Source organism: Dermacentor variabilis, chromosome 7, assembly GCF_050947875.1.
Source record: "Dermacentor variabilis isolate Ectoservices chromosome 7, ASM5094787v1, whole genome shotgun sequence".
Taxonomy (NCBI): domain Eukaryota; kingdom Metazoa; phylum Arthropoda; class Arachnida; order Ixodida; family Ixodidae; genus Dermacentor; species Dermacentor variabilis.
The window spans coordinates 94,321,181-94,347,497 of record NC_134574.1 but is presented as its reverse complement, the minus strand read 5'-3'; the positions used below and the strand labels follow the sequence as shown (position 1 = coordinate 94,347,497).

General features: G+C 45.3%; 1 protein-coding gene across 1 annotated transcript; it reads left to right on the top strand.

Moving 5' to 3' along the window:
• Nucleotides 1–1,045: 1,045 nt before the first annotated feature.
• On the top strand, nt 1,046–26,269 carry LOC142588739 (uncharacterized). The gene is made up of 2 exons (XM_075700556.1): nt 1,046–2,579; nt 26,190–26,269. The coding sequence occupies exons 1-2, from the start codon at nt 1,046–1,048 to the stop codon at nt 26,267–26,269; spliced, it is 1,614 nt and encodes a 537-aa protein (XP_075556671.1).
• Nucleotides 26,270–26,317: the final 48 nt, after the last annotated feature.

Sequence of the window (26,317 nt, the reverse complement as noted above, 5' to 3'; positions counted from 1 at the left end):
CGGCCAGGTAGCTCCAGATGGCATTGTGCACATTCGACGAAGTGGGGTGAAAATGTGTTTCCAGCGTCGCCTTTCCTCTGTGACTCACTGCTGCCATGTAGGCACACGCTGTAACCCCCCCCCCCCACCACCCCCTTGACGTGGTGTGCTTGAAAGCATCAGCCACAGCGGCAACAGCAGCGCAAAAGTCGAAGGAAGAGGCAAAGAAAGCTTCGCTTTAAAAAGAGCAATCAAGTGTCCATGCTCTGCTGTCGCACGGTCGGACCAATTGTCACGGTGGGGATTCTGGAGTTATAAGTCCTAAACGTGTCCATACTCTGCTGCCGCACTGACGCATCGCTTGTCTCGCTGGAGAATCTGGAACTATAAGCCCTGTGTGAGCGCGACATGCCTGGAGCAGCTGTTTTATAATCAATCGTGTGTACCGCAGTCGAGAAGCGTGCGAAAGAGAGGCTCACAAAGGCGGCATTTAAGGTGCTCTCATCCTTTCTGCGACTTAGAGGTGAGTATATGTTATATACATACGTTATATTTTAGCCCCGGTGCCATAATTCGGGCAGGACAAGGCAAGCTTACACTGTACGGACACAAGGACAAGGAATACAACACAAACGCCGTCCTCTCGTTCTTACGCCCGTGTTTTGCAGGTCTACCTTTCCGTATCATGGATTCCTTATGCACTCGCTCACGAAGTTTTGTGCGGTGTGAGACCGGAAATAAACGGAGGCGACACACGAGCGCTTCGAGACGAAACAGAGGCGCGCTTGAGTTGCACAGGCCACAAACGCAGGAGCGCGCTCAGTGCTGTTACGATTGATAAATGCACGGGCAAGTTATAAACCCAAGCAGAGCTGCACTAAACCAGTCTCCCTCCCTTCGGCACTGCTATGTGGCTACGTTATTTAACGACTTCTGCTTACCAGCCTATACTGTCAGGAAACTAAGCTTAGACACTGCATTATACTAAAATAGGCATGTTTTAATACATCACTTGTCATTGTAATTTCACGATGCAGAAAATTTCTAAAAGATTACTTTTTTTCAGATGCCGGGTATTCGGTACTTCCGATGCCCAAGATGCGGGTATCCAACGTTCTCACTTAAGGAACTCTTCAGACATCTCCGTATAGCTCATGGGCATGAAGATAACTGGCTATGTGGCCTAGGAGGCTGCATGAAGACATTTAGACTGTTTCTTTCATACAAGAGGCATGTGTACCGGAATCACCCCGAACTGCTAACGGAAAGAACACAGCCCATCGCAAGTGTGCCATTGGAAATGGAGCAAACGAGCGTGTTTGAGCCGCATAGTGAAGAGCGTACAGAAGCCCAAGAAGTTTTAGGTGATCCTGAGCCATCTCAGTCAAGTTCCAGTTTAAGCAAATATGTGGATCAGCTTGCAACGCTGCTTCTGAAGTGGAAGGAAGCAAGGCGTCTTCCTGAGTCCACCTTGAATGAAATAGCAAACGATGTTATTTCCTTCATTAATATAATGCTTGAGGATGCACAGCTTTGCACAAATATTGGTGCTGTCGTTCATGCAGAGCAAGAATGGAAGCAGCAGCTGAACCAGCTGCTCTCGAAGTCGGGTCGGCTTAGATATTGGAAGACACATTTTCCAATTGTTGAGCCTCGTACCACCGTGCTGGGAACTGATGGCCATGGAAGATTTGACACCATGGAGTATGTGCCACTTTGTGATGTACTGAAGTGTGTCTTGGAAAACACACACTTATCTGATGACTTCAACAGCTACCCAAGAAAAGAAAACTACTTGTGTTCTGCTTTTGATGGTACTGAATTCCAAAATCATGCCTATTTTGCTGGGGACACTTCTAAATTATGCATTCAGCTTTATAGTGATGAATTCGAGGTGTGTAACCCGTTGGGTAGCAAAAGAGGGAAACATAAAATGACTGCCGTGTATTTTTCAGTGTTGAATTTTGCTACAAAATTCCGTTCAGCACTCTCAGGAATCCATTTGGTTTTGCTTGTTAAAGACAAACATGTGGCTACCTACGGCTTTTCAAAGGTCCTGGCTCCCCTAATTACAGATGTAAATGAATTAGAAGATGAAGGTATTGTCGTAAATGGAACTCTACTAAAAGGTTCGGTTTTTATTTTCACAGGTGATAATTTGTCCAGCCATAGAGTAGGAGGCTTTAAATGCTCATTCAGTCATGGGAGAATTTGCAGGTTTTGTATGGCCTTGCACCATGAGCTCAATCACAAATTTCTGGAAAGTGATTTTCTGCTTCGCACACCAGAAGGCCATCAGCACCATTTAAATATGTTAAGTGCTGGGCTTCCCACTGCATCATTGTATGGAGTTAGAGAAGCATGCGCCCTCACATTCAACGGGTTTAATCCAACACAGCATCTACCTCCCGATGTAATGCATGACATTCATGAAGGTGTATTGCCATTTGCCTTGCAGCATATCATTTCATCGTTGATCAAACAGAATTTCTTTTCCCTCACATACTTGAACAAGATGATATGTGAATGGAATTATGATGCTCATGATGTGCGCAACAAACCAGAGCCTCTATCAAAAGAGTTTTTGAAAGGAAAAGCGGGTATGAAGGCCTCAGCAGCTCAAGTGTTCTGCTTGTTTCGTCATCTTACTTTTTTTGTTGGTGAATGTGTTCCCGCAGAAAATGATGTGTGGCAGCTTTACCTTCTTTTACGTGAAATTGTAGACATTATCATGAGCTACAGAATCCCTACTAAGTATATTGCCTACCTGCAGAGAAAAATACATTTCTTCTGTCTGGAATTCAAGTTATTGTTCCCATTTTCATCACTACCTTGCAAAGTGCACTATTTAATACATTATCCTTCACTCATCACAAAGTTTGGACCTCTAAGTGCACTCTGGGCAATGCGATTTGAAGCAAAACATCAATATTTTAAGGATATTTCACGCAAGATCCGCAATTGGAAGCATCTTTCGTATAGTCTGGCAGTCAGGCACCAGTTATTGCAAAGCTTTACATTTATAGCTCCTCATGAGAGCAGTGTTCACACGACTGGTTGTTGCCCTGTGCTCTTTGAGCACCTTCCTGAATATGTACAGCAATTCGTTTCTGAACACAGTCTTGAATGCTCAAATTCATTTACTGTAAGTTCTCTAACTGTGAATGGCAGGATGTACAAGGTAGGTTGTTGTCTTGTTGACAACATTTCACTTGATGATATGCCAGAGTTTGTTCATGTATGTGGGCTATACTATGTAAACAAGGTACTATTGATTGCGGCAAATGTGCTTCGGACTGTTTATTTTGATGAACATTTTCATGTTTATGTTGTGAGTATGACAGAAGACTACAAAGTGCTGACATCAGTTTCAGAGTATCAGAACGAGCCATTGTACATGCGGCAGCACAAGGGACGCAGTGTGATAGGCACTCGTCACAGTTTAGCGTAAACCAGCTGCCTAATGTGCACGTGTGCATCTCAATTTTTGCCTAGTTGCTGTTTCCCTTGATGTAACTTGATGTAAAAATTTGTGGCTGCACAGCCTGTACTTATGCCTTTCAATATTTACGTATATCTGTACAGTTTGGTTTGTAATCATGTGAGAAATTCATGCTTCACTGAAATGATAAATAAAACTTGACTAAGTATGTTATACTTATCAGGCATGGCAAGCAATCCTTAGCTCTATTGTCTAGATGTGGCATCCCAAGTATATGTTTTCATGAATAATTCTGCAATATATTTGTAGTGCAGTAGCATAATACTCTCATAAAACAAGTGCCGGTGACTGTACACCTGGCAGCATAAGCATCACAAAAAAGATGGGATTTCTTATAGCAAGCTTTCGAATTCAAATGAGCACTGGCGATTTGTAATCTCTTACAAAATGCAAACAGGCAAGAGTGCTAAATAGGTCTTTTTCAGTGTTTGAAGTTATTTGTTTTTTCCCTGGTTGGTCTAAGCGAGCTCTTAACGAAAGTATTGATCGTAATTTTTAGTTTGAGTCAACATTAAAACAATACAATGATAAAACTGTATTTTCAATAAAACTTGTATGTGAATTGCTTGTGCGTTTCTATGTGCCCTTACTGTTTGTACTACACACAGTTTTTTCTGGCTTTTGTGGAAAAGCTTTTAGGGGCATTTTAAGTTCTACAAAAATGTGCCTGTTGCTTTAACCGTGATATTCCACTTGTTTAGTTTTGTGTAAAGATGTATCACTGTTTTAAATGATGCTATATGAACGCATTTTTTTATTAATCGACAAGTGTACTTGTGGCCATACCCTTTTCAAATACCCATCATATCAATCACATCGTTACCTTAAATATAACAGTACACAAACGCATTCTGCAATCTACAATTATTTACATTCATGCGTGTATATCAATGCAGAAATCTATTTAACACCCTTTACTTCATGCTATAACACCCTTATTAATGGCATATTCACACCCTATATGCGTCTGCACCCTTATTGCGGGGAGTTTTGAGCAGAAAGGGTGCTAAAAGGGTGTTATACAGGGTGTAAACATCGAAAACACCCTTCTCAACACCCTTAAGGGTGCAAAAATGTTTAGTGTGTAAAGCCTGCTTCACATCCGCTTCGGGTCGTCCCGTTATGTAATTGTCTGCAGGATTAGCCGATGTATAGGGAGAAAGTATCAATCTACGCGGCTTTCTACCACAGACAGATTTCTTATGAGAACCTAGCCCTATACAGCTTCACTGTAAAAAACTTGGACCTAGCCAGTTATATAAGCAAAAGCATAGTGATAAAAAACAACCACAAGATAAAGTCCCTCTACAAGGCCGCAGAACCGGATAAAATCCTTAAATAAATAGTCAGACAGCTCGCTGGAAAGAGCAAGGGACATTAGTAGCGGTGGCGTAGAGGTAGAACACCCGCCTCGCGTACAAGGGGTCCGTTGGTCGAATCCCGGTACCGGCAATTTGCCACCGTATCAAAAAAAAAAAATCCGCGTGTTAAAAAAATTGCACAAACAGGCCTGGAGTGTGGCCTGATCCCGGTGACCACAAGCGGTAACGCACTCCCTCACCAGAGCCACAGATAATTTTATAAAAAAGATATCTTAATTTCGTGGCATGCGAGCAGACTTCCATTTTCTGGGCTGGCAATGTAATATGGATAAGACGAACTCACTCAGCTGTGTTAACGTAATGTCGGTGACATGTACATTGGTAATGTAAGTAATAAAACTGAATCTTTAAAGTGGTTCGCGAGAAAGTATATTTCGGGGAACTGCAGAATAGGTTCACATGAGACCCACGCTTAGGCAGTATTTGTTTCAGTTACTCATATTAAACAGTCCAATAGCTTGGAAAATGTCTATAAACAGAATCGCTAGATAGAGAATTCCATGATATATTCTGAAGTACGAGAGCACACAAAAATTTCTAGGATGAAATCATGGTCATAAGTGGACATATATATTTACATGTAAGGGCAAATATAGTAGCAACCTAGTACAATTAATACGGAAAAGAGGAAATGCGAAGCATGAGAGAGAATATACGAAAGACTAAATAAATTTCCTGTGGCTCCATTGTTCTTCCCGCTTTATGGTAGAGCCTTGAAATATAATTGGAAGATAATACTTTCACGACCGATTTTAGGATCAACTGCTCTATTCTTTTTCGCACGTGTGACCATATCTTTCACAATAGATTGCCCGCTCTAGAGACATTTTCGAGCCCATAAGGAATGTCTTTTTCTGGTGTGTATCACTCTGTGATAATCAAAATATTACACACTGTTTTTCACCTATCTTTGTTTTTATAAACCGGTGCTACCTGTAGCAGGCGATGGCTCTTATGGCGCGTCCAGCGTCTATTGGTACGAATCCAATAGACAGACCTACTTTAAGGAGCCATCAACCGTATGAAACAGAGGTGACTTTTCTCTGAACATGACTTTGTGGGAGGAGCCATAATGCATAAGATGCCTAATTCGCTTTTGAGTGCTTTTGCGAGAAGCTCAACAGTAGCCTACTTTAACCGTACTGACAACATTCGAGATCGCGAGTGTAAATGAAGGCAACAACTATGAATACCAAGCAGTAAAACATTTGGGTTTCCCTTCATCTTCCGCCAATTTTTGCAGGAAGAACTGCAAGAGAAAGGACTCGGCCAGCGAACTCCAATTAATCATTTTTTGTGCTAGCTGACTCTAGCTAGTGCCTGTAATGTTCCTAATTCTATTACCTAGCCAAACTTTGAGTCATCCTTGACTGCCCTTCCCTGTTTTAGCTATACATTCCGTAGGTCTGAGTACCTACCGGTTATGCGCTTGAAGCATGAAATGGTTTGCCCAGCTCCATTTTTGAGCGCAACCTTTAGCCGCTTGTTCTTGTGGCGAGTGTCGGCGTCGGTGTCCCTCATAACAGAGCAAGCGAACACAGCGAATGAAAAAAAATTAAAGGCGTAGCGGAGCAGGCGTCGAGAGATGGCGATAGCAATGTGAGCGCGAGGAGGTAAGAGGAGGAGGCGGGAATAGCGACAACGTAAGAAGAAAAGCATAGTGCCTCGCAAGATGCATAGCGGTAGAGTAGCGCGCAATCTTCTGTTCACTGATAGCACGCGACAACCACGTCCACAAACACCATGTATGAAAGGAAAGAGCTACACGAGCGAAAGTGGGTGGCGGCTGCTGTGAGTCGTGCCCACGTGTCACTTACGCACCCCGTCACTAGTTCTCCGATAAGCGACGCAGTCACGCAACAGTTTACTCCGTTTGGAACGTGTCGCACAAGGCAGATTGTCGGCGCCAGGCAATATATCGCAAAATAAAAAGACGCCAGAGCTGCGCTCAAATACTACATTAGGGGTTATCCTAATCATCTGTAACATTTTCGCGTGTCATATCAGCGCGGGTATCAGTTATCCCCGTTAACACTGTGATGCAGACAACTCTTTTAAGTCTCGCCAAGTTACGTGTAACCTTCTTATACCCATCGTTCTTTTCGTGGTCTTTAACTTGACCTCTAGCTTCTTTGTTACCCTCCAAGTTTATGCCCCTTTCTTAACAGTGGTAGAATTCAATGATTATACACGTTTTTGCAACGACAGTGGAAAGCTGCCAATCAGGATTCGGTGGTGGTTTCGTGTGACCTCCAACGCATGATTATCCTTCTAAACATTCTTCTCATGATCATGGTTCAGGATCATGGTGATCATGATCAGTTATATAAACCTACTCCTGGCAGACTCTAGAGGCTGACTGGCCATCATGAATCACTGCTTCCCTGCCAAGCTATCAAAAATTTTACGTTTCTTGTGTATAGAAAATTTCAACCCCGCTAATACACTTTCTTGGTTAGGGTCATCATTGATCTGTTACTCATTGATCAGGGTGTAGACGAGCCGTATGTAAAAATACTGAAAGATATCTATAGCGGCTCCACAGCCACAGTAGTCCTCCATAAAGAAAGCAGCAAAATCCCAATAATGAAAGGCGGCATGCAGGGAGATACGATCTATCCAATGGTATTCACAGCCTGTTTACAGGAGGTATTCAGAGACCTGGATTGGCAAGATCTGGGGATAAAAGTTGATGGAGAATACCTTAGTAACTTGCGATAAGCTGATGATATTATCTTGCTTAGTAACTCACCGGACCAACTGCAATGCTTGCTCACTGACCTGGAGAGGCAAAGCAGAAGGATAGGTTTAAAAATTAATCTGAACAAATTTAATGTTTAACAGTCTCGGAAGACAATGGCAGTTTACAATAGCCAGCGAGGCACTGGAAGTGGTAAGAGAATACATCGGCTTAGGACAGGTAGTGACATCGGATCCGGATCATGAGACTGAAATAATCAGAAGAATAAGAATGGGCTGGGGTGCGTTTGGTAGGAATTCTCAGATCACTAACAGCAGGTTCCCATTATCCCTCAAGAGAAAAGTGTATAAACAGCTGTGTCTTACCAGTACTCACGTACGGAGCCGAAACCTGGAGGCTTACGGAAATGGTTCTACTTAAATTGAGGACGACGCAACGAGCTATGAAAAGAAGAATGATAGGTGTAACGTTAAGGGATAAGAAAAGAGCAGATTGGGTAAGGGAACAAACGCGAGGTAATGACATCTTAGTTGAAATCAAGAAAAAGAAATGGGGGGGCCATGGGCAGGAAATATAATGATGAGGGAAGAAAACCGGTGGTCATTAAGGCTTACGGGCTAGATTCCAAGGGAAGGGAAGCGTAGCAGGGGGCAGCAGAAAGTTAGGCGGGCAGATGAGATTAAGAAGTTTGCAGGGACAACATGGCCACAATTAGTAATGACCGGGGTAGTTGAAGAAGTATGGGAGAGGCTTTTCCCTACAATGGACCTAACCAGGCTGCTGCTGCTGCTGCTGATGATGATCTGTTGCAATTCGTCCCCAGTGCTGCTGCAGAGGACAATTCCATCTGCAAGCATATTGTTTTCTCTCACTCCTAGGTTTTCCCCTGTATAAGGACTTGAATACTTCGCAGCATGCAACGCACAGAATTTGAGAGATTTTGACTCTTTCTCACAGCCCTCTCTTGATATGCACTTGTATATTTTTCTTGAGGAGATGCGAAGTAGCCCTGTATTCTCTGTAGATATTTTCCAAGTATCCACGTGTGCCTCCTGTGGTCTTTGATTAGTGCAGGATAATTGCTTATTGGATGTTTACGCGCTCCAAGGACGAAAATATCTATTTGTCACACAATGGCGGCAGCAGCAAGTTTATGATAACAAAAGATCAAAGACCCACCTTGGTTGCTTAGTGGCTATGGTGTTGGGCTGCTAAGAACGAGGTACTGGGTTCGAATTCCTGCAATGGCAACCGCATTTATATGAGGGCGAACACAGCGGTGTTACTTAGATTTAGGCACATGGTAAAGAAGCCCACCTGGTCGAAATTTCCGGAGTCCCCCACTACGGCCTGTCTCATAATATGATCGTGGTTTTGTCTTGTAAATCCGCAGACATTGTTCTGTTTTTTGAACAACAGGTTAAATCATCGCCTGTGTGAGGCACGATTTAGAGGGAGCAGTAGCCTCAAATAGTTTTTATCTCTTCAACACTTCTGTCTTGATTTAGATACCGATAAAGCTACAAATCTCGTCACCTAACGGATATTCCTTATATCAGTAAATCATTTATTTCATATGGACTAACAATATTAAAATACATGTAAAAGCATTTCAGGAAAGGCACTGTAGCTGCGCCATACATTTGAATAAAGAGATATTCATAACCAGGTCGAGTATTACATAACCTGAAACATCTTGACCTCCAGTCGTAAGCCTTCTTATAATAAAAACCCAAATATATCACACGTTACCGTAAGCATATGTCGAACTTCGTTTTTATAAAATCTTATGTAGCACTTTATTATAGTGTAAATATAGTCACCCCAAGAAAGCGGGCAGTAAAACGTATTGAGATGAAGAAGTACCGTATGAAGAAGAAGAATCTCAACCCTGAAATGGTCATTTGACCAAAATTGCTATTCATACGTAAGATATATAGTTCATGAGTACTATTATTAGGTTAAAAAATACACTGGAACCAATTTTTTCTGAAATGTTCAGTCTGAATAAGCAGGACAAAATTTAATTGAAGGAAATTGTACACAATAACGATTATGTAAGGACTACATTATCCCAAAACTTTTGACGGTCAAAGAAGTGCCTTCTGCTTTACGGTAAGCTGAAAGATGACAAGAGAATGTAGCATAATTAGTGGCCGTTGTATTGTAGACGCAGCACAATAGACCTGACCGCTAAAGATAAAAATTTCCGCTAAAATGATGCATTTTCGCATCTATGTTAATGAGAAACATGTACGTATATATGAAATGAGGTAATAACTGTATTTATTGCAGCCTGTGAATGCGATGGCCCAACAGCGATTGGAGACCAATTCGTCAACACCTATGGCTAGAATCGTGATACACGACAGTGCGAAGAAAATGGATAACTGCAATGGAATTTCATCAATACATGAGTGCGAGCAGCGATGTTGTAATGAAGGAAGAAGCTAGCAGCGTGTGACATTACCCTTCGCTGAAAACTACGGCGTAATAAAGCAGCCGACAGAAAATGTGGAAAGTCAATTTATGATTTTAGCACGTTTGCCCGAATATTGGTGCAATAACCATAAGATTTTCTTATTTGCAATTTGTTTTGACGGTGTGAGAAGCTGCTGAAAGTACAAGGCTTTTGCAGAATACTTCAAAATGCGGCTGACAAGGTCTCTGAAACGAAATAATGCGCAACGTCGCTTTGTTGTCCATCCATTTCCAGAAAGACAATCGTAACTTCTGACCTTCCTGTTTGCGCCTTCTAGCCGTCGACTAATTACAGAGTGCGTGAGTAGAAACACATGGATTGGGTCGAGGCAGATGTGCAATATCACCAGTTGGCATTGAGAGTTGTCAAGCACCGTGAGGGCTAAAGTTGTTTTGGTGACGTCGGTATGTTATTGTAAAGAAATAAAAGCTCTTCAAAAAATTCTGCGCTGTGGCACCAGTTCCAGAGACAATATAGATGAACATGGAGCAGGCGATTGTGTTCGTGTATATCCTCCTGAGACCCCGCTATGGGGATTTGTCCAATATATTGGACATTCAGAAGTGAGACAGTACTCCTGTGACAAGGCTTTCATCCTCCTAAAACCGCGCTGTCTAACTTATTGGACGCCTGCTTGCGCCATCTATGCAGCATTTATGAAAATACATCGTACAAATTCCCACCGAAACAGTTCCACAATGGCGGCATTCAGCAGCGCGGCGTATTACGGCAGCTGCCGGAGAAGTAAGCACTATTTCTCGTATTCCTACCAGCTTTCAAGGCATATCCTTGATTTTATAATAAAGTTAATACAACAGCGTACGCGCGGAATACGAAATTTAAACTGTTAACGCGCTTACTTTTTTTTACGCTTCCTTTGATTTCGCGTGTCCATTACGTTGGACGCTAGGACTCAACCCGGTTATTTTGACCGCGCTTTTGCGATGGCCTTGTTATGAAAAGCAGACGAGTACTGTTAGCATTTAGCCGCTTGTCGACGAAATCGCGTCTCTTTTTTTTTGGGGGGGGGGGGGACCGGCCTCGTGTGTCTGATGAATTAAGCCGACAACTTTGCTTTTTTCAGTCTATGGCTAGGACTCGCAAGGCAGCTGTGGCAGGCCGTCTCGTAGGAGAAAAAAAAACACATCGATATCCCTCAATCAGATGTGTGCATGTACAACGCCAAGATGGGTGGTGTCGACAAGGCAGACCGAATGATAAGTTACTACAGGATAAAAGCACGCGTTAACAAGTGGACAATCAGAGCCTTCTTTCACCTCTTCGACATTGCCCTCAGCAACTCCTGGGTGCAGTACACGCGGGACATACGCTCACTAAAGAAATAGCGGAAAGAAATACTCAAATATATGCAGTTCCGCCAATCTGTTGCTGAGACTCTCGTGGCTCAAGGGAAGCAGGATGAAACGGAGAGTGAGAACGAAGCCGAGTGGCATCTCCCATCAAAGCAGGCTCGACTGTCTCCTCGAGAACCCCAAGAAAAGAGCACTACCCACTGCTCAACGCAGGCAGACACTGCAAACGCTGCCCGTTGCAGACTACAGGGCTGCGACATGAAAACAAAGTTCTTTTGCACCAAATGTCGGCTCTTCTTCTGCATCACAAAGGAAAAAAAGGCGTTTTGAAAATACCCACATGAAGTAAACACAAGAGAAAAATTTTTGTTGAGACGAGGAATGCTCTTTTTTATGTACTTCATTCACTACTTTCTCTTTCGAGTTATGAAAATATTTTTGCACGCGAGTTTGAGCGCAATATCTGCGGTACGTCATTACGTGCGCGCTGGGTGAAAAAAGACCGGGTAGCATCCCAGTGTCCAATATATTGGACATCGCGCTGTGCTGAAACTATCAGGGCTATTGAAAAAACATTTAACACTTTTCACCTTCATAACCCTACTGACCTATTCTGAAAGTTTGGGAAAAATCTGTGCACCCAAATACATCCCGGGTCTCAGGAGGATATAGTCATAGGCACCACTCTGTACTTACTTTTGTTCGCGGAGGGGTATATGGGGGATGCCATACTGGAATGTGGCCCAACAGGTAGTCGCTTGTCAAAGAGAAAATCAGGATAGAGTCTTAACAATTCATAAAGTAGCGAGAAACGAACGCTGCGGCTTCAGTACTCTCATTTTCAACCATAAGAAGGCGAACTAAATTAAAACGCGGTTGGCCCGATTTTGCTTTAGCCAAAAGTGGTCATTGAAATCAAAATTACCTAACATCTGGCGGTGAACAGCCGTGAGCTGCACGCCATATAAATTTTCAAAATACCCAAAACTATCGAAGTCTGGGTCTGCCCTACGGCTGCGCTGCTGCTGCATTATCAAAGAGCTCATACTTCAAAAAACCTAAATTAGGTACCCGAAATGGGAATCAAATGTCTCTTCTTGTCTACAGTACCCATATACTCCACTCCAACCTTTATGCCACAGCTCCTCGTAGTCTTCTATCTTATCAAATTCAACTAGCTCATTAAAATGTTCGCCAGGGTTGTCCCACGGCGGAGCACGGTTATCCGAAAGCCCATAAATTGTGAGCACAAGCAGACCAGAAGGCGCAGAATTTTGGACAGGTTGTAGCGTGGCGAAGTTAGATTGGACGAGGCCACTCGGTATGACCTTGTTGTACTAGAATCTGCATAGCACAGAAAATATCACAAGTTTTAACACATTCCATGGATCCACAGGTGTCAGGAGTATAAGACGTATCGCAGAATGTATAAAATTTATAGCAATCTAGATATATACAGATATGTCGTTCGTAGATTCTAAGAAGGCGCGCGGATCAGTCGTCAATTTATTATTGTTTCGTTTGGCTTGGCGTATCTTCTCTCTCCGCTCCGTGACGACTAATGTGTCTTTGTGTTGACTTAGTTGCATAATTAGTCTTAATGAGTTAATCAACTTCTCAGATGTTACGATTAGATGAAAAGTGTCATTGGAAAATTTTATAGCAACATGATAAACCCCCGACAGCGATTTCTGTAGCTCAACACGGGCTGCATAAGAATGCACCGCGAATACACGCAAAATGCACCGAGTGGCAAGTCACAAGACAATTTCGACTCTATTCGCGGTCATGCTGTATTAATGGTCAAAAAACTTTTATGTGGTATGTATTGAGCTGAAAACAGTTGTATAGGGAGCTTTTCATGGTGCTCTACAACTTTCTCCTCGCCAATTTTCATGTAATTATAATATTTGAGGAATTGTTTATTCAATCAGGACTAATTATGTAACTTAGAACGACAGAAAGCTGAGCTAGTTGGTAAGTATTCATTATGCAAAATAGATGTGAGGCGTGCAGACAGGACACAAGAGTAGAGAAGTGGACAACACGAACACCGACAACACGCGGCGTTCGTGTTGTCCACTTCTCTACTCTTGTGTCCTGTCTGCACGCCTCACTTCTATTTTACATAATGAATACTTACCAACTAGCTCAACGGCGTTCGTGTTGTCCACTTCTCTACCCTTGTGTACTGTCTGCACGCCTCACTTCTATTTTGCATAATGAATACTTACCAACTAGCTCAGCTTTCTGTCGTTCTAAGCTTCGGCGTTCGTGTTGTACACTTCTCTACTCTTGTGTCCTGTCTGCACGCCTCACTTCTATTTTGCATAACTAATTATGTAAATAGGTGAAATCAGCAGGTGGAACCACACCTTCGTCCTGTCCAGCTATGTGGCATGTCCATGTCTTCAAATTTTGGTGCATGATAAGTATGTCATCCTGTATAACCGGTTCTAGAAAAGCAGCGGAGGGGCATTTCCGTATGGATGATTCGCTGGATGCTACAGGGACATCGTGCATCTGCTGTACAACAGCACCAACCATACACTTGACTTCGCGACACCATGGTGAAGACATTTATAGAGGCGCTATCACGCTTGCACTTCTAAAACTCCTCCAGAATATCCACCTAGTCTTCCTATGTATTTGGAGCTTCGCTAAGGTACTCAGGTGCTCTGAGAACACGCCCTGAAACACCGCTGGTGCTTCTCGCCGTACACATTCCGCGCTGACGTATTATAATTTTAATTGTTGGTCCAGAGCTTACACTCCCATCAATGCAGCCTACAGTCTGCTTCACTGTTTCCACAAAACGTACAAAATATTTCACAGAACTAGGCGGTGTACAGAAATCGGAAATTTTACCGTAAAGACTGACGTCAGCTAGGATATGTAGACAAATTGGAGATCGGTGGGCGAGGCTGTCTACCTACACAAAACCTGCTCAGGCAAGGTGATTTTTATTTCCAAAAATACGTACCAAAATCCCTGAATTTCGGAAGATGCTGTAATTATGCCACGTCCTCGGGATTAATTACGTGCGTCGATATATTTTTTAAAGAATTCTAGGCAGTAAATAGACACGCGAGCATAATACATTGGCTAATTTACTGGACAAGCGAATAATTCAAAAGACTCACCCGGATGACTTATTTCATGGCCATAGTCGAAATAGTTCATAGGTAGTTCTAGAATGCAAAGAACTGATGCTGCCTATATTGTTTGAACGAAATGAATGCCGAACCATATAGAATTATGGAAAACGAAACATGTGCTGAGGAACAGCACATGTGTTACCCCTCGGAAACATGCGCGTAAGTGACGTGAATGCTGGTATCCCACCGCCGCACGACTAATGTGCGAGCGCCCTTATCGGGGCACGATCCCGCTGAAACTTCAGGCTGTGATTTCGTGTGGTCGCCTCGTTCGTAAACAATCAGTAATTTGACCTGTGGAAGCGACTTGTGGAAGAGCAGTATATCCCCATTTTTCGCATACCAGTAACAAAAACTTTCCTTTTTATTCCATGCAACGGGTATACTTGCTAGTCAAAACAACATGCTATATCTAGTAATTTTTTTGCATAGCTCTCCGTGTGCTAATGTGCCGATAGATATCCAGGAAATTGTATTGAAAATGCACCGTATGTGACAGACAACATATAAGCTTCTAGAGCTTCATTCAGATCTTTGTCATTGCGAACAAGATATTGACACGTGTACTTATCTTTATTGGGCAACCACGTTTCGCCGCCTAACAAATGTAATCGCACAGCGTGGAACGCGCCTGCATGTATCCGAAGTTTCTGGAAAGTTATCGATGCTTCTATCCGCTGTCTGTTGTCGCCGAACCTTATGTTATCTGACTTCATCACCTGACGCGAATGGCACAGAATTTGTGGAAGGCACGCGGGTCCGAATGATTAGTCTGGAACATTCTACGACTGCTCTATAAAAGCCGACGCACTTGACCCGCTGATCAGATTTTCCACGACCGCCTTTCGTGTTCACCGCTACCATCATTTTTTTGAGTGTAGCCTGTTTTTGAGGGCACAAGTTCGCCCAATAAAATCTCGTTTCGTTAATCACAGTTTTGCTGCCTTCTCAACCGTCACTACTACATGACATCTGGTGGAGGTGCTAGTGCGTTATTGTACCCAACGCCCCCGTAGAGCCGCGATCCAAGCCCGAAGCCCGAGGACAAAACCAACATCGCCCAAGACATGCGTGCCAGCTGCAGACTGCAAGGACTGCCCCCAGAGCAGCATGGACTTCTAGCTGAGACGACAAAGAACGTCGTGGTCGAAACAACCCCAATAGCTTCGCCAGCGTCCCCCGTTGTGCTACAACAACCTCGGGACCCACCGACCGTCCAGGAAGCAGGGACTGAAGACCCGGAATCCTGGTTGGAGACCTACAAGCGAATCGTGGCTTTCAACAACTGGGACCCCGACGACAAGCTGCGGCATGTGTACTTTGCCTTAGAAGACGCCCCCAGAACGTGGTTTGAGAACCGGGAGTCGACCTTGACAACACGGGACCTGTTCTGTAGCGGCTTCCGGCGCGCCTTTACGAGCACACTGCGCAAGGAAAGGCCAGAAGCCATGCTGGACACCCGAGTGCAGCTACCTAACGAGGACGTTGCCATATTCACGGAAGAAATGAATCGTCTGTTCCGCCACGCCGACCCGGATATGTCCGAGGCGAAAAAAGTCCGCCTTCTCATGCGGGGTGTGAAGGAAGAATTTTCGGCGCAATGATACGAAGCCCACCGAAGACCGTAGAAGAGTTCCTTCGCGAAGCCACCAGCATCGATAAGACACCCGAAATGCGGAACCGGCTATTCAACCGCCGCACGACCTCTACCAATAACGCAGGAATTCAATCACTGGCCACCGACGATCTGCGCGAGACTATCAGAACGGTCGTACGGGAGGACCTGCAGAAGTTTTACTCAAGGACGCAGTCCCAAGTGGATCCAATCGCTAAAATCGTCAAAGAAGAGGTACAGCGATCGGTTGGAGTTCCTGAGGTGCAACTACGATCACCGCAACCTCAGCCGGAAGCGATGACCTACGCCGCCGTCGCCTGCCGTCTAGGTCCCCCTCAGCGACAACGCCAGGGCCCTGTAACGCCGCAACTTCGTCGTCCACCGCCGCCGCGGCCAGCACGCTCACCCGTCGCCCAACGCAGCTACGCGAGGAAGACGGACATTTGACGAGCCCCCGATTACCGCCCGCTCTGCTACCACTGCGGCGAAGCCGGCCATGTGTACCGCCGATGCCCATACTGCGACCTGGGATTGCGAGGGTTCGCCGTCAATGCACCGCGCCCTCGGGAAGGGGAACGCCCTCATGACATCGCCGACTACCTCACCGCTGCTCAGTGGAGCCCTCGACGACCGTCCCGTTCGCCGTCACCAGGCCGCTACCTGTCACCGCAGCGCCGACCATACACTGGCCCTGCCCGGGGCTGGTCAGCGAGTCCATATCAGGAAAACTAAAAGCAGCAACCGATGGAGGTGCGGTTGCTGTCCGTCGAACTGACGAAGGTCCTCCGTTGCCGCTGAAGACGACGAAGAGACCACCTCGACGACATAATAACGACACGCCGCCGTCCCGACGAAGTCAGGAAGCCAAGAATACACTGACGAAAGACGAGTTGACGACGCGACGTTCCAGCTTCAGTTCAACACGACGCAGCCGTGATGCGACGCCAAGACCTAATTGCAATGCCAAAGAACCACTGACCTCGACGTGCTTGTCGACGGCCACGCAGTCCACGCTTTAGTGGACACAGGAGCTGATTACTCCGTCATGAGTGGACCCATCGCCGCGCAGTTGAAGAAAGTTAAAACTGCATGGGAAGGTCCTCAAATTTGGACCGCTGGAGGAAACCTCACCACGCCGATTGGAATCTGCACGGCAAGAATAACCATTCATAACCGGACTTACCCTGCAACCTTCGTTATTCTCCAACAGTGTTCACGAGACGTCATTCTCGGTATGGACTTCCTGGACCAACACGGCGCAATCATCGACCTGAAGCCGAAGTCAATAACGCTGATGAAAGATAAAGCGATGCCACCGGAGAGCCCTCGTAGTCAGCATGCCTTGAGTGTGCTCGAAGATCAAGTGACCATCCCGCCTCGCTCCAGCATTGTCATTTCGGTCGGCACCGAAACACCCGCTGATGTAGAAGGCGTCATCGAAGGCGACCAACGTCTACAGCTAGACCGTGAAATTTCCGTCTCAAAAAGGATCACTCGACTGCATGGAGGGAAAACTAAAGTATTGCTGACAAACTTTGGCCGGGAATTCAAGCACGTCAACAAGGGCACGACGAACGCGTACATCGAGGAAATTCTGGAAACCAGTAACGCGTTTGTCCTCTCGGATTCCGCCCAATCTACGCCGACAACCTTGGTTCCCGAACCAGACTATGACATTAATCCAAGTCTCCCCGTGATTAAGCAACAACAGCTCAGAATTCTACTTCGACTGTATACAAAGGCTGCTTTTCGACGTCATCGAGGATTCGACAAATACCAGTCGCCAAGCATCGCATACTCACCGAGGAGTGCGCTCGACCACTTCGCCAGAGCCCTTACCGAGTTTCGCCGCGAGAACGTGAAGCTATGAGAACAAGTGGACGAAATGCTGCGCGACGACATCATCCAGCCGTCGAAAAGCCCGTTTGCATCCCCTGTTGTCCTGGTGAAGCAAAAGGAGGGAACCCTACGTTTCTGCGTCGATTCTCGTCGTCTGACCAAGATCACGAAGAAGGACGTATACCCCCTCGCACGGATAGACAACGCATTGCATCGGCTCTGCAACGCTAAATACTTCTCGTCGATGGACCTGAAGTCTGGCTATTGGCGAATAAACGTCGACGAAAGACATCGCGAAAAAACCGCTTTCATCACCCCAGACGGCCTCTACGAATTCTAGGTTATGCCATTTGGACTGTTCTCGGCGCCTGCAACGTTCCAACGTGTGATGGACACGGTTTTAGCAGGATTGAAGTGGCAGACCTGTCTCGTTTACTTGGATGATGTCGTTGTCTTCGCCGAAAACTTCGACGATCACCTTAGGCGGCTTCCAACAGTACTACAGGCCATCAAGTCATCTGGGCTTACTCTGGAGCCAGAAAAGTGCCACTTCGCTTACGATTAGCTTCTGTTCCTAGGCCACGTCATCTGGAAGTCTGGAGCCCGCCCCGACCCGCAGAAGACAGCTGCCATTGCCAAGTTCCCGCAGCCCATCGACAAGAAGGCAGTGCGTAGATTTCTCGGCATGTGTGCCTACTACAGGCAATTTGTCAAGGACTTTTCTCGCATCGCTTAGCCGCTGACAAAGCTAACTAAACACGAGGTCTAGTTCAAGTGGGAAACGCCGCAGGCCGACACATTTCGAGAACTCAAACGACGCATGCAGTCGCTGCCCGCACTTGCGCACTTCGACGAGCACGCCGATACCGAAATACACACTGACGCCTGTAGCCTAGGCCCCGGTGCCGTCCTAGTCCAGAGAAAAGATGGACATGAACACGTGATAGCTTTCGCTGGCCGGTCCTTGTTAAAAGGCGAAGGCAATTATTTTGCAACCGTAAAAAGAATGTCTCACCATCGTTGGGGCTACAGCGAAATTTCGGCCTTACCTCTTTGGCAGGCCATTCAAAGTGGTCAGCGACCATCATCCGTTGTGTTGGCTAGCTAACTCAAAGGACCCTTCAGGACGGCTGGCACGATGGAGCCTCAGAATACAAGAATACGACATCACTGTAACATACAAGTCCGGACGAAAACATATAGATGCCGATTGCCTATCACGCGCCCACATTGACCCGCCGCCGCAAGATGACAAGAATGACGACGCGTTCCTTCGACTTGGCCGAACAACAACGAGGGGACCCGGAGATAAAAGCCGTAGTCGAGTTTTTGCAAGGGCGCACCGACGTTGTCCCTAGGGCATTTAAGCGTGGATTATCTTCGTTCAAACTTCAAAACAACCTACTCGTGAAGAAGAACTTCTCACCAGTCCACGCGAACTACCTTCTTGTTGTTCCGTCGGCACTGCGTCCAGAAGTACTGCACGCCCTACATTTCTCGGTTTCTACACCTCGGTTTCTCCCGGACGCAATCGAGGATACAAGAAAGGTATTACTGGCCACACCTAACCGCCGATTTCGCCCGTTACGTCAAGACATGCCGAGACTGTCAGCGACGCAAGACACCACCGACATGACTACAGCCGATCAAGCCTCCTTACTGACCTTTTCAGCAGATCGGGATGGACTGGTTAGGACCTTGTCCGACATCAACTTCCGGAAATAAGTGGGTCGTCGTGGCGACCGACTATCTCACCCGCTTCTCTGAAACTAAAGCTCTACCGAAAGGCAGCGCAGCCGAAGTGGCGAAATTTTTCGTCGAGAACATCCTGCTGTGACATGGTGCTCCAGAAGTCGTCATCACCGACAGAGAAACGGCTTTTACAGCAGAGCTCACGTAAGTCATTCTGCAATACAGCCAGACAAGTCATAGGAGGACAACCGCCTACCATCCGCAGACGAATGGTCTCACTGAGCGCCTGAACAAGAACCTCGCCGACATGCTAGCAATGTACGTCGACGTCGAGCACAAGACGTGGGATGCGGTCCTGCTGTCCGTAACATTCGCTTACAACACGGCGATGCAAGAAACAACACAGATCACGCCATTTCAGCTGGTTTACGGCAGGAACCCGACTACGGTGCTCGACGCCATGATGCCGCACGTCATTGACGAGGAAAATCTTGACGTCGCTACCTATCTCCAGCGCGGCGAAGAAGCCCGACAGCTCGCCTGCCTTCGAATCAATAACCAGCAGAGGACCGACAGCCGACACTACAACCTCCGACGACGCTTCGTTGAGTACCAGCCCGGTGACCGTGTTTGGGTTTGGACCCCTATACGCCGACGAGGACTGAGCGAAAAGCTTTTGCGTCGCTATTTCGGACCGTACAAGATCATCCGACGTATTGGCGCACTGGACTATGAGGTCGTGCCAGGCGGCAATTCGGTATCACAGCGGCGCCGCTCACGACCTGAAATAGTCCACGTTGTGCGAGTCAAGCTGCACTAGCAGCGTTAATGAACTTTGGGGCTTCGCAAAATTGACCTTTGGACTTTGTTTGTTTTCTTTGTTTTGTTACCTATGTCTAATAAGTGTCCTGTTGTGTTTCGCTCTCTTAGATTTGTAGCATCGGGACGATGCTTTTTAAGAGGGGGGTATGACCTCGAGCGTACTGGAATCTTGGAAGAACGCTAACATAATCCTAATCCTTAAGAAAGGGGACGCCAAAGACTTGAAAAATTATAGACCGATCAGCTTACTGTCCGTTGCCCACAAACTATTTACTAAGGTAATCGCAAATAGAATCAGGAACACCTTAGACTTTTGTCAAGCAAAGGACCAGCCAGGATTCCGTAAAGGCTACTCAACAATAGATCATATTCACACTATCAATCAGGTGATAGAGAAATGTGCGGAATATAACCAACCCTTATATATAGCTTTCATTGATTACGAGAAAGCGTTTGATTCTGTCGAAACATCAGCAGTCATAGAGGCATTACGGAATCAGGGTGTAGACGAGCCGTATGTAAAAATACTGAAAGATATCCATAGCGGCTCCACAGCCACCGTAATCCTCCATAAAGCAAGCAACAAAATCCCAATAAAGAAAGACGTCAGGCAGGGAGCTACGATATCTCCAATTCTATTCACAGCGTGTTTACAGGAGGTATTCAGAGACCTGGATTGGGAAGATTTGGGGATAAGAGTTAATGGAGAATACCTTAGTAACTTGCCATTCGCTGATGATATTGCCTTGCTTAGTAACTGAGGGGACCAATTGCAATGCATGCTCACTGACCTAGAGAGGCAAAGCAGAAGAGTGGGTCTAAAAATTAATCTGCAGAAAACTGAAGCAATGCCTAACAGTCTCGGAAGAGAACAGCAATTTACAATAGGCAGTGAGGCACTGGAAGTCGTAAGGGAATACATCTACTTAGGGCAGGTAGTGACGGCGGATCCGGATCATGAGACGGAAATATTCAGAAGAATAAGAATAGGCTGGGGTGCGTTTGGCAGGCAGACTCAGATCATGAACAGGAGGTTGCCATTATCCCTCAGGAGAAAAGTATATAATAGCTGTGTCTTACCAGTACTCACCTACGGGGCAGAAACCTGGAGGCTTACGAAAAGGGCTCTACTCAAATTGAGGATGACGCAACGAGCTATGGAAAGAAGAATGATGGGTGTAACGTTAAGGGATAAGAAAAGAGCAGATTGGGTGAGGGAACAAACGCGAGTTAGTGACATCTTAGTTGAAATCAAGAAAAAGAAATGGGCATGGGCAGGACATGTATTGGGGAGGGAAGATAACCGATGGTCATTAAGGGTTACGGACTGGATCCCAAGGGAAGGGAAGCGTAGCAGGGGGTGGCAGAAAGTTAGGTGGGCGGATGAGATTAAGAAATTTGCAGGCATGGCACGGCCACAATTATTACATGACCGGGGTTGTTGGCGAAGTATGGGAGAGGCCTTTGACCTGCAGTGGGCGTAACCAGGCTGATGATGATGATGATGATCATCATCATCATCATCATCATGATTGACACGTGTACTTATCTTTATCGGGCAACCACGTTTCACCGCCTAACAAATGTAATCGCACAGCGTGGAACGCGCCTGCATGTATCCGAAGTTTCTGTAAAGTTATCGATGCTTCTATCCGCTGTCTGTTGTCGCCGAACTTATGTTATCTGACTTCATCACCTGACGCGAATGATGTAGAACTTTGTGGAAGGCACGCGGGTCCGAACGATTAGTCTGGAACATTCGACGACTGATCTATAAAAGCCGACGCGCTTCACCCGCTGATCAGATTTTCGACGACCGCCGATCGTGTTCGCCGCTACCATCTTTCTTTGAGTGTAGCCTGTTTTTGAGGGCACAAGTTCGCCCAATAAAAATCTCGTTTCGTTAATCACAGTTTTGCTGCCTTCTTAACCGTCACTACCACGTGACAATATCAATTCACTATTTCTCGCAAGCATATTGCAGGTTTTCCCTAAATTTCTTATGCACTTTGTTTGTTCTATCGAGATCTAGGCCCCCATAAATGCTACAGTTCCAAGACTAACAAATAGATATTTTTTGTTTTGTTGAGAAACACTAAATATACGGGTATCATGGTTTAATGGGTGGTTGATCGGCAGTATAGTTTGGGCAATGACAGAGTGATGCACAAAGGTAATATTTATTGCGTAGCTTCGGGACATGGAGACATATTTTCTAATATGAACGCAAGTCAGTTGTATTCATTGCATTAGAGCAACCTGCGCAGAACAATTAACTCTTGTATCATTTTCACGACCCTCTAATACGGTGAACGTATATTACACACTTTCTTTAGCAGAGCCTGTAGGCGCAGTCTCGTGCGCCTTGTTTGAAGCATAGGACAAGTGTTAGAGCTACGCTAAGAGTTTTATCATTGACTGAAGGTCATCCGTCGTGGCAATTTCAGTGTCGACTTTTCTAGAGCACTCGTTTCTGGCACAGCATGCTTTCTATTCGTATTGAGGTTATTCACTAACGTGCCCAAACAAGACCCCCTCACACTTTTGCCATATTATTGAAACCACTGAAGTCAAGAGTCCTGAGCAACATTAGCATTTACACAACTTTACTGAAGTAAGCACCAAAATTGCGTTGAATGAGGTCTACGCAAATCTTGAAAGCTGCTGAAATATTTTCTAAAGATCCGCTATTCAGGGGCCACTCTAACAACTACCGGAATTACAGAAAGGATAAAATATTAGTAAGATGTTTTCTGATCTTCAAGCTTTTGGACCTTTCTTATTGCAAAGGGTTTTCTCTCCCGCTGTTTTTGGGGATCCAGATTGAAGTTATTTATGTGCAGCATAAGACACGCAGCAGGTCTATGCGACCCTTATCAGACCAAAATATGTCTTATAGTAGACGGCTGTTTAGCTTACCTTTCAGTGTAGTGAACACACGGCACATATGCGCGACCACACCAAGATGCTCCTGAAGATACTTCTCATGTCCCTTCCTTCCTTTAACAATATTGGAGCATCACCTGGCACGGCAAGAGTTGCTATAACTCTGTACTCTCACGATACATCAACTTCTTTAGTGCTTCCTTTGTGGTAATCTTTCGTCAGCGCTTTAACTTCGTTGACTTCCTATACCTTTGCGTGTCATCGCTCAGTCGGTTGATGACGCCTGCGGTCGCTGGTGAGTATATTTTACGCTTCTCGCCTCGCTTCGGCATTGTACGACCTGTAAAGACAGACACATCTTTAGACCATCTTGTCAGGCTAGCTTGCAATTTTGCAATGACGTTGCGTGTTGTGTCAAGGAACGCTACACACTAAACAATTTCTCACTCTGAAGGGTGTAAAAAAGGTACTCAACAGTTTTACACCCTACTGCACACCCTTCCAGCACCCTATTTGCGTGGGAGCCCTCTGCGAGCAGGACGCAAAGGGTGCATTTACCGAAAGGGTGTAAACGAGGGTGCCAGAAGGGTGCTCTAACTAATTGTTTCTGAAGTGCTGATAAGAGTGTACAGTAGGGAACAAAATTTTTTGCACCATATGATCAGCCAACTAAGCGGATAGCTTTTAGAGGTCGCCCGGCTAGCCACCGCAGCCTCACCAGGAGCCTTGCCAACGTAGCGATCGGCTGAGTGGCCGCAGCATCCGGCAGAGGTGAAGGTCGTAGAGGTATGGTGCGCAAGCTCATTATACCGTCGGATGGTACGGCTCTTGGGGAGCTGAAAGAACAGCATTTTGGACTTTTACCACTAGTGCGGCCTCCAGCCAGCGGTTAATAAATCTATCGGCTTCGTTTGCGGAATACCTGGCCCACAATTTTTTGTCTTCGACTTTACATGTAGCGCAGTATTTGTTAATGTACACAGGATACCAAGAAAAATTTAAACCAACAGGGCCACGGTAACACAATACGGCTTTTTTTGCAGGACAAATATTAATTTTTCTTGTAAAATACGAGTTTGTTATGCCATTTCTCACCTTCAAAATGCATTGTAATTATATATGCATATTGCTCACACAAATTTATAGCAGCGGCAAATGCAAGTGATTAATGTTATTGCAGGTAACGGTGCAACTTCTGTTTCCAGACAGATTTTCGAGATTCACATCTCAGAAACACCAACATCTCAGTCATAGTTGCACGCGTCATTATTGAGGTTTCACAAATGAGTCGCAAGAACAGTTGTCACTCGAGAACTAGTAGGATGCAAGTAATTAACAAAGTTGATACAAGTGCGCTTTACAACTGAAGTTAGATAGAGTAGTTATGTGCTGCAGTTTGCTGTTGTAGTTTTTCACAAGAAAGTCTTGTTATTTGTTTAGAACAATGAATGGTGCGTGCTTACAACACTTCGACCCTTGTGTTCGCGCATGTACAACGGCTCTATTTGAAACTCCGGAAATGAAGTTAGAACACTGTACTCTTCTGTGGCACTGACAACATACACAAGAAAGTGCTCATCAAAACAGACAGTCTCGAGCAGTTTAGCCAGAACCAATAGCAACTTGTGTACATAAAATAGTTGACACACAGCAAAAATTCTGGCAGACCATCATCCGGAATACTTTTGACAAGGCAGCATCCTGCAGTGTATCTCCTGCCATCAACAGTCACAGTCTGCGCATCCGTTGCATTTGTGGACACAAGATTATTCACAGTTGTGCAATCTCTAACATGGCAAGGTAGGCGCTCGTATAGCATGCACCTCACGCCTGTACTACGGGGAGTTGTTTTGGTCATCACCTGCAGCGAATAAAAAAATCTGCAACAACTGGTGCCTCATGGCAAGACTTTGAGGAATGTTCTTCCAATGGCGTATTTTTCGAGCATTTTTTAAAAATATTGGTGCGTTGCCTCAAAACGCATTGCCCATAGCAGGCTCTACAGTCCGAATTTCGCTATGTGCGAAGGGCAGTGTATGAGGTAATGCATTTTACATGGAAGTGATATTGATGGAAACAATGGTTTGAAGTCAATACAAAAGAAATGAATCTTTCTTGGTGGGTAGGCACTATGCGCAACTGGAATTTTATGATTCATTACAATGTCAACAATTTCTCGAAGAAGCAGGTAAAGCTGCCAAACTGCATTGTCTGATGGGACGCTATCTCCAACAAACTAGGTTAGGTTGCGAAATAAGCAAAATACTTCTGTTGCGGACCCCTTCAAAACAGCTTTTCCTAGAAGATATTGCTTAGAAATGGGCTCTGGTTTGCTGCCAATATCATGAGGATTATAAATCCATTCTAACATGCTTTTGTTCAAATAACCAAGTGAAAAGAATCGCTTTTCAGGTAATGAAGACGTTATATGCCGCAGTGCAAATTGTAGGACTCCTTCAAGCGGGTACTGCATTATATCTGGTGGAAGGTGTAGCATCGGATCAAAGCCGGGCACAAAAGAGCACATGGCTCCTTGACCCCATAGAATGACAGAGTTAGAAGCCCCACACTGAACATACTCAAGTGGTGTTTGTGCCCTTTCGGCGAGCTAACCACAAAATTGCCTTCTGAATGCTTGTAGTCAGTCTCTTTTCGAAGAGCCATGCAATGCCTAGAAATTCTTCCTTGGCTGAATGGGCATTTGAAGCCTCCAATTCTATGACTAGACAAATTGTCACCAATGAAAATGAAAACAGATCTCTTTACCAGGTTTCCGTTCACAGTTAAGCCGTGATTTGCTAGCATCCTGATTTCTCAGATGCATGGCTCAAGAATCTCACAAAATTCATGAGTGGCAATATGCTTATCTTTGACAAGGAGTATGAGATGAATGCCTGACACTGCTGACCGCAACTTCACATCAAAATTTAGCACTGAGAAATCGAC

Excerpts from the sequence above, each read along its gene's own strand:
- LOC142588739 (XM_075700556.1), top strand. The coding sequence starts at position 1,046 with ATGCCGGGTATTCGGTACTTCCGATGCCCAAGATGCGGGTATCCAACG. Across the intron at positions 2,580-26,189 it reads GTTTTTGAAAGGAAAAGCGG|ATGCATGGCTCAAGAATCTC; the intron begins GTATGAAGGCCT and ends CTGATTTCTCAG.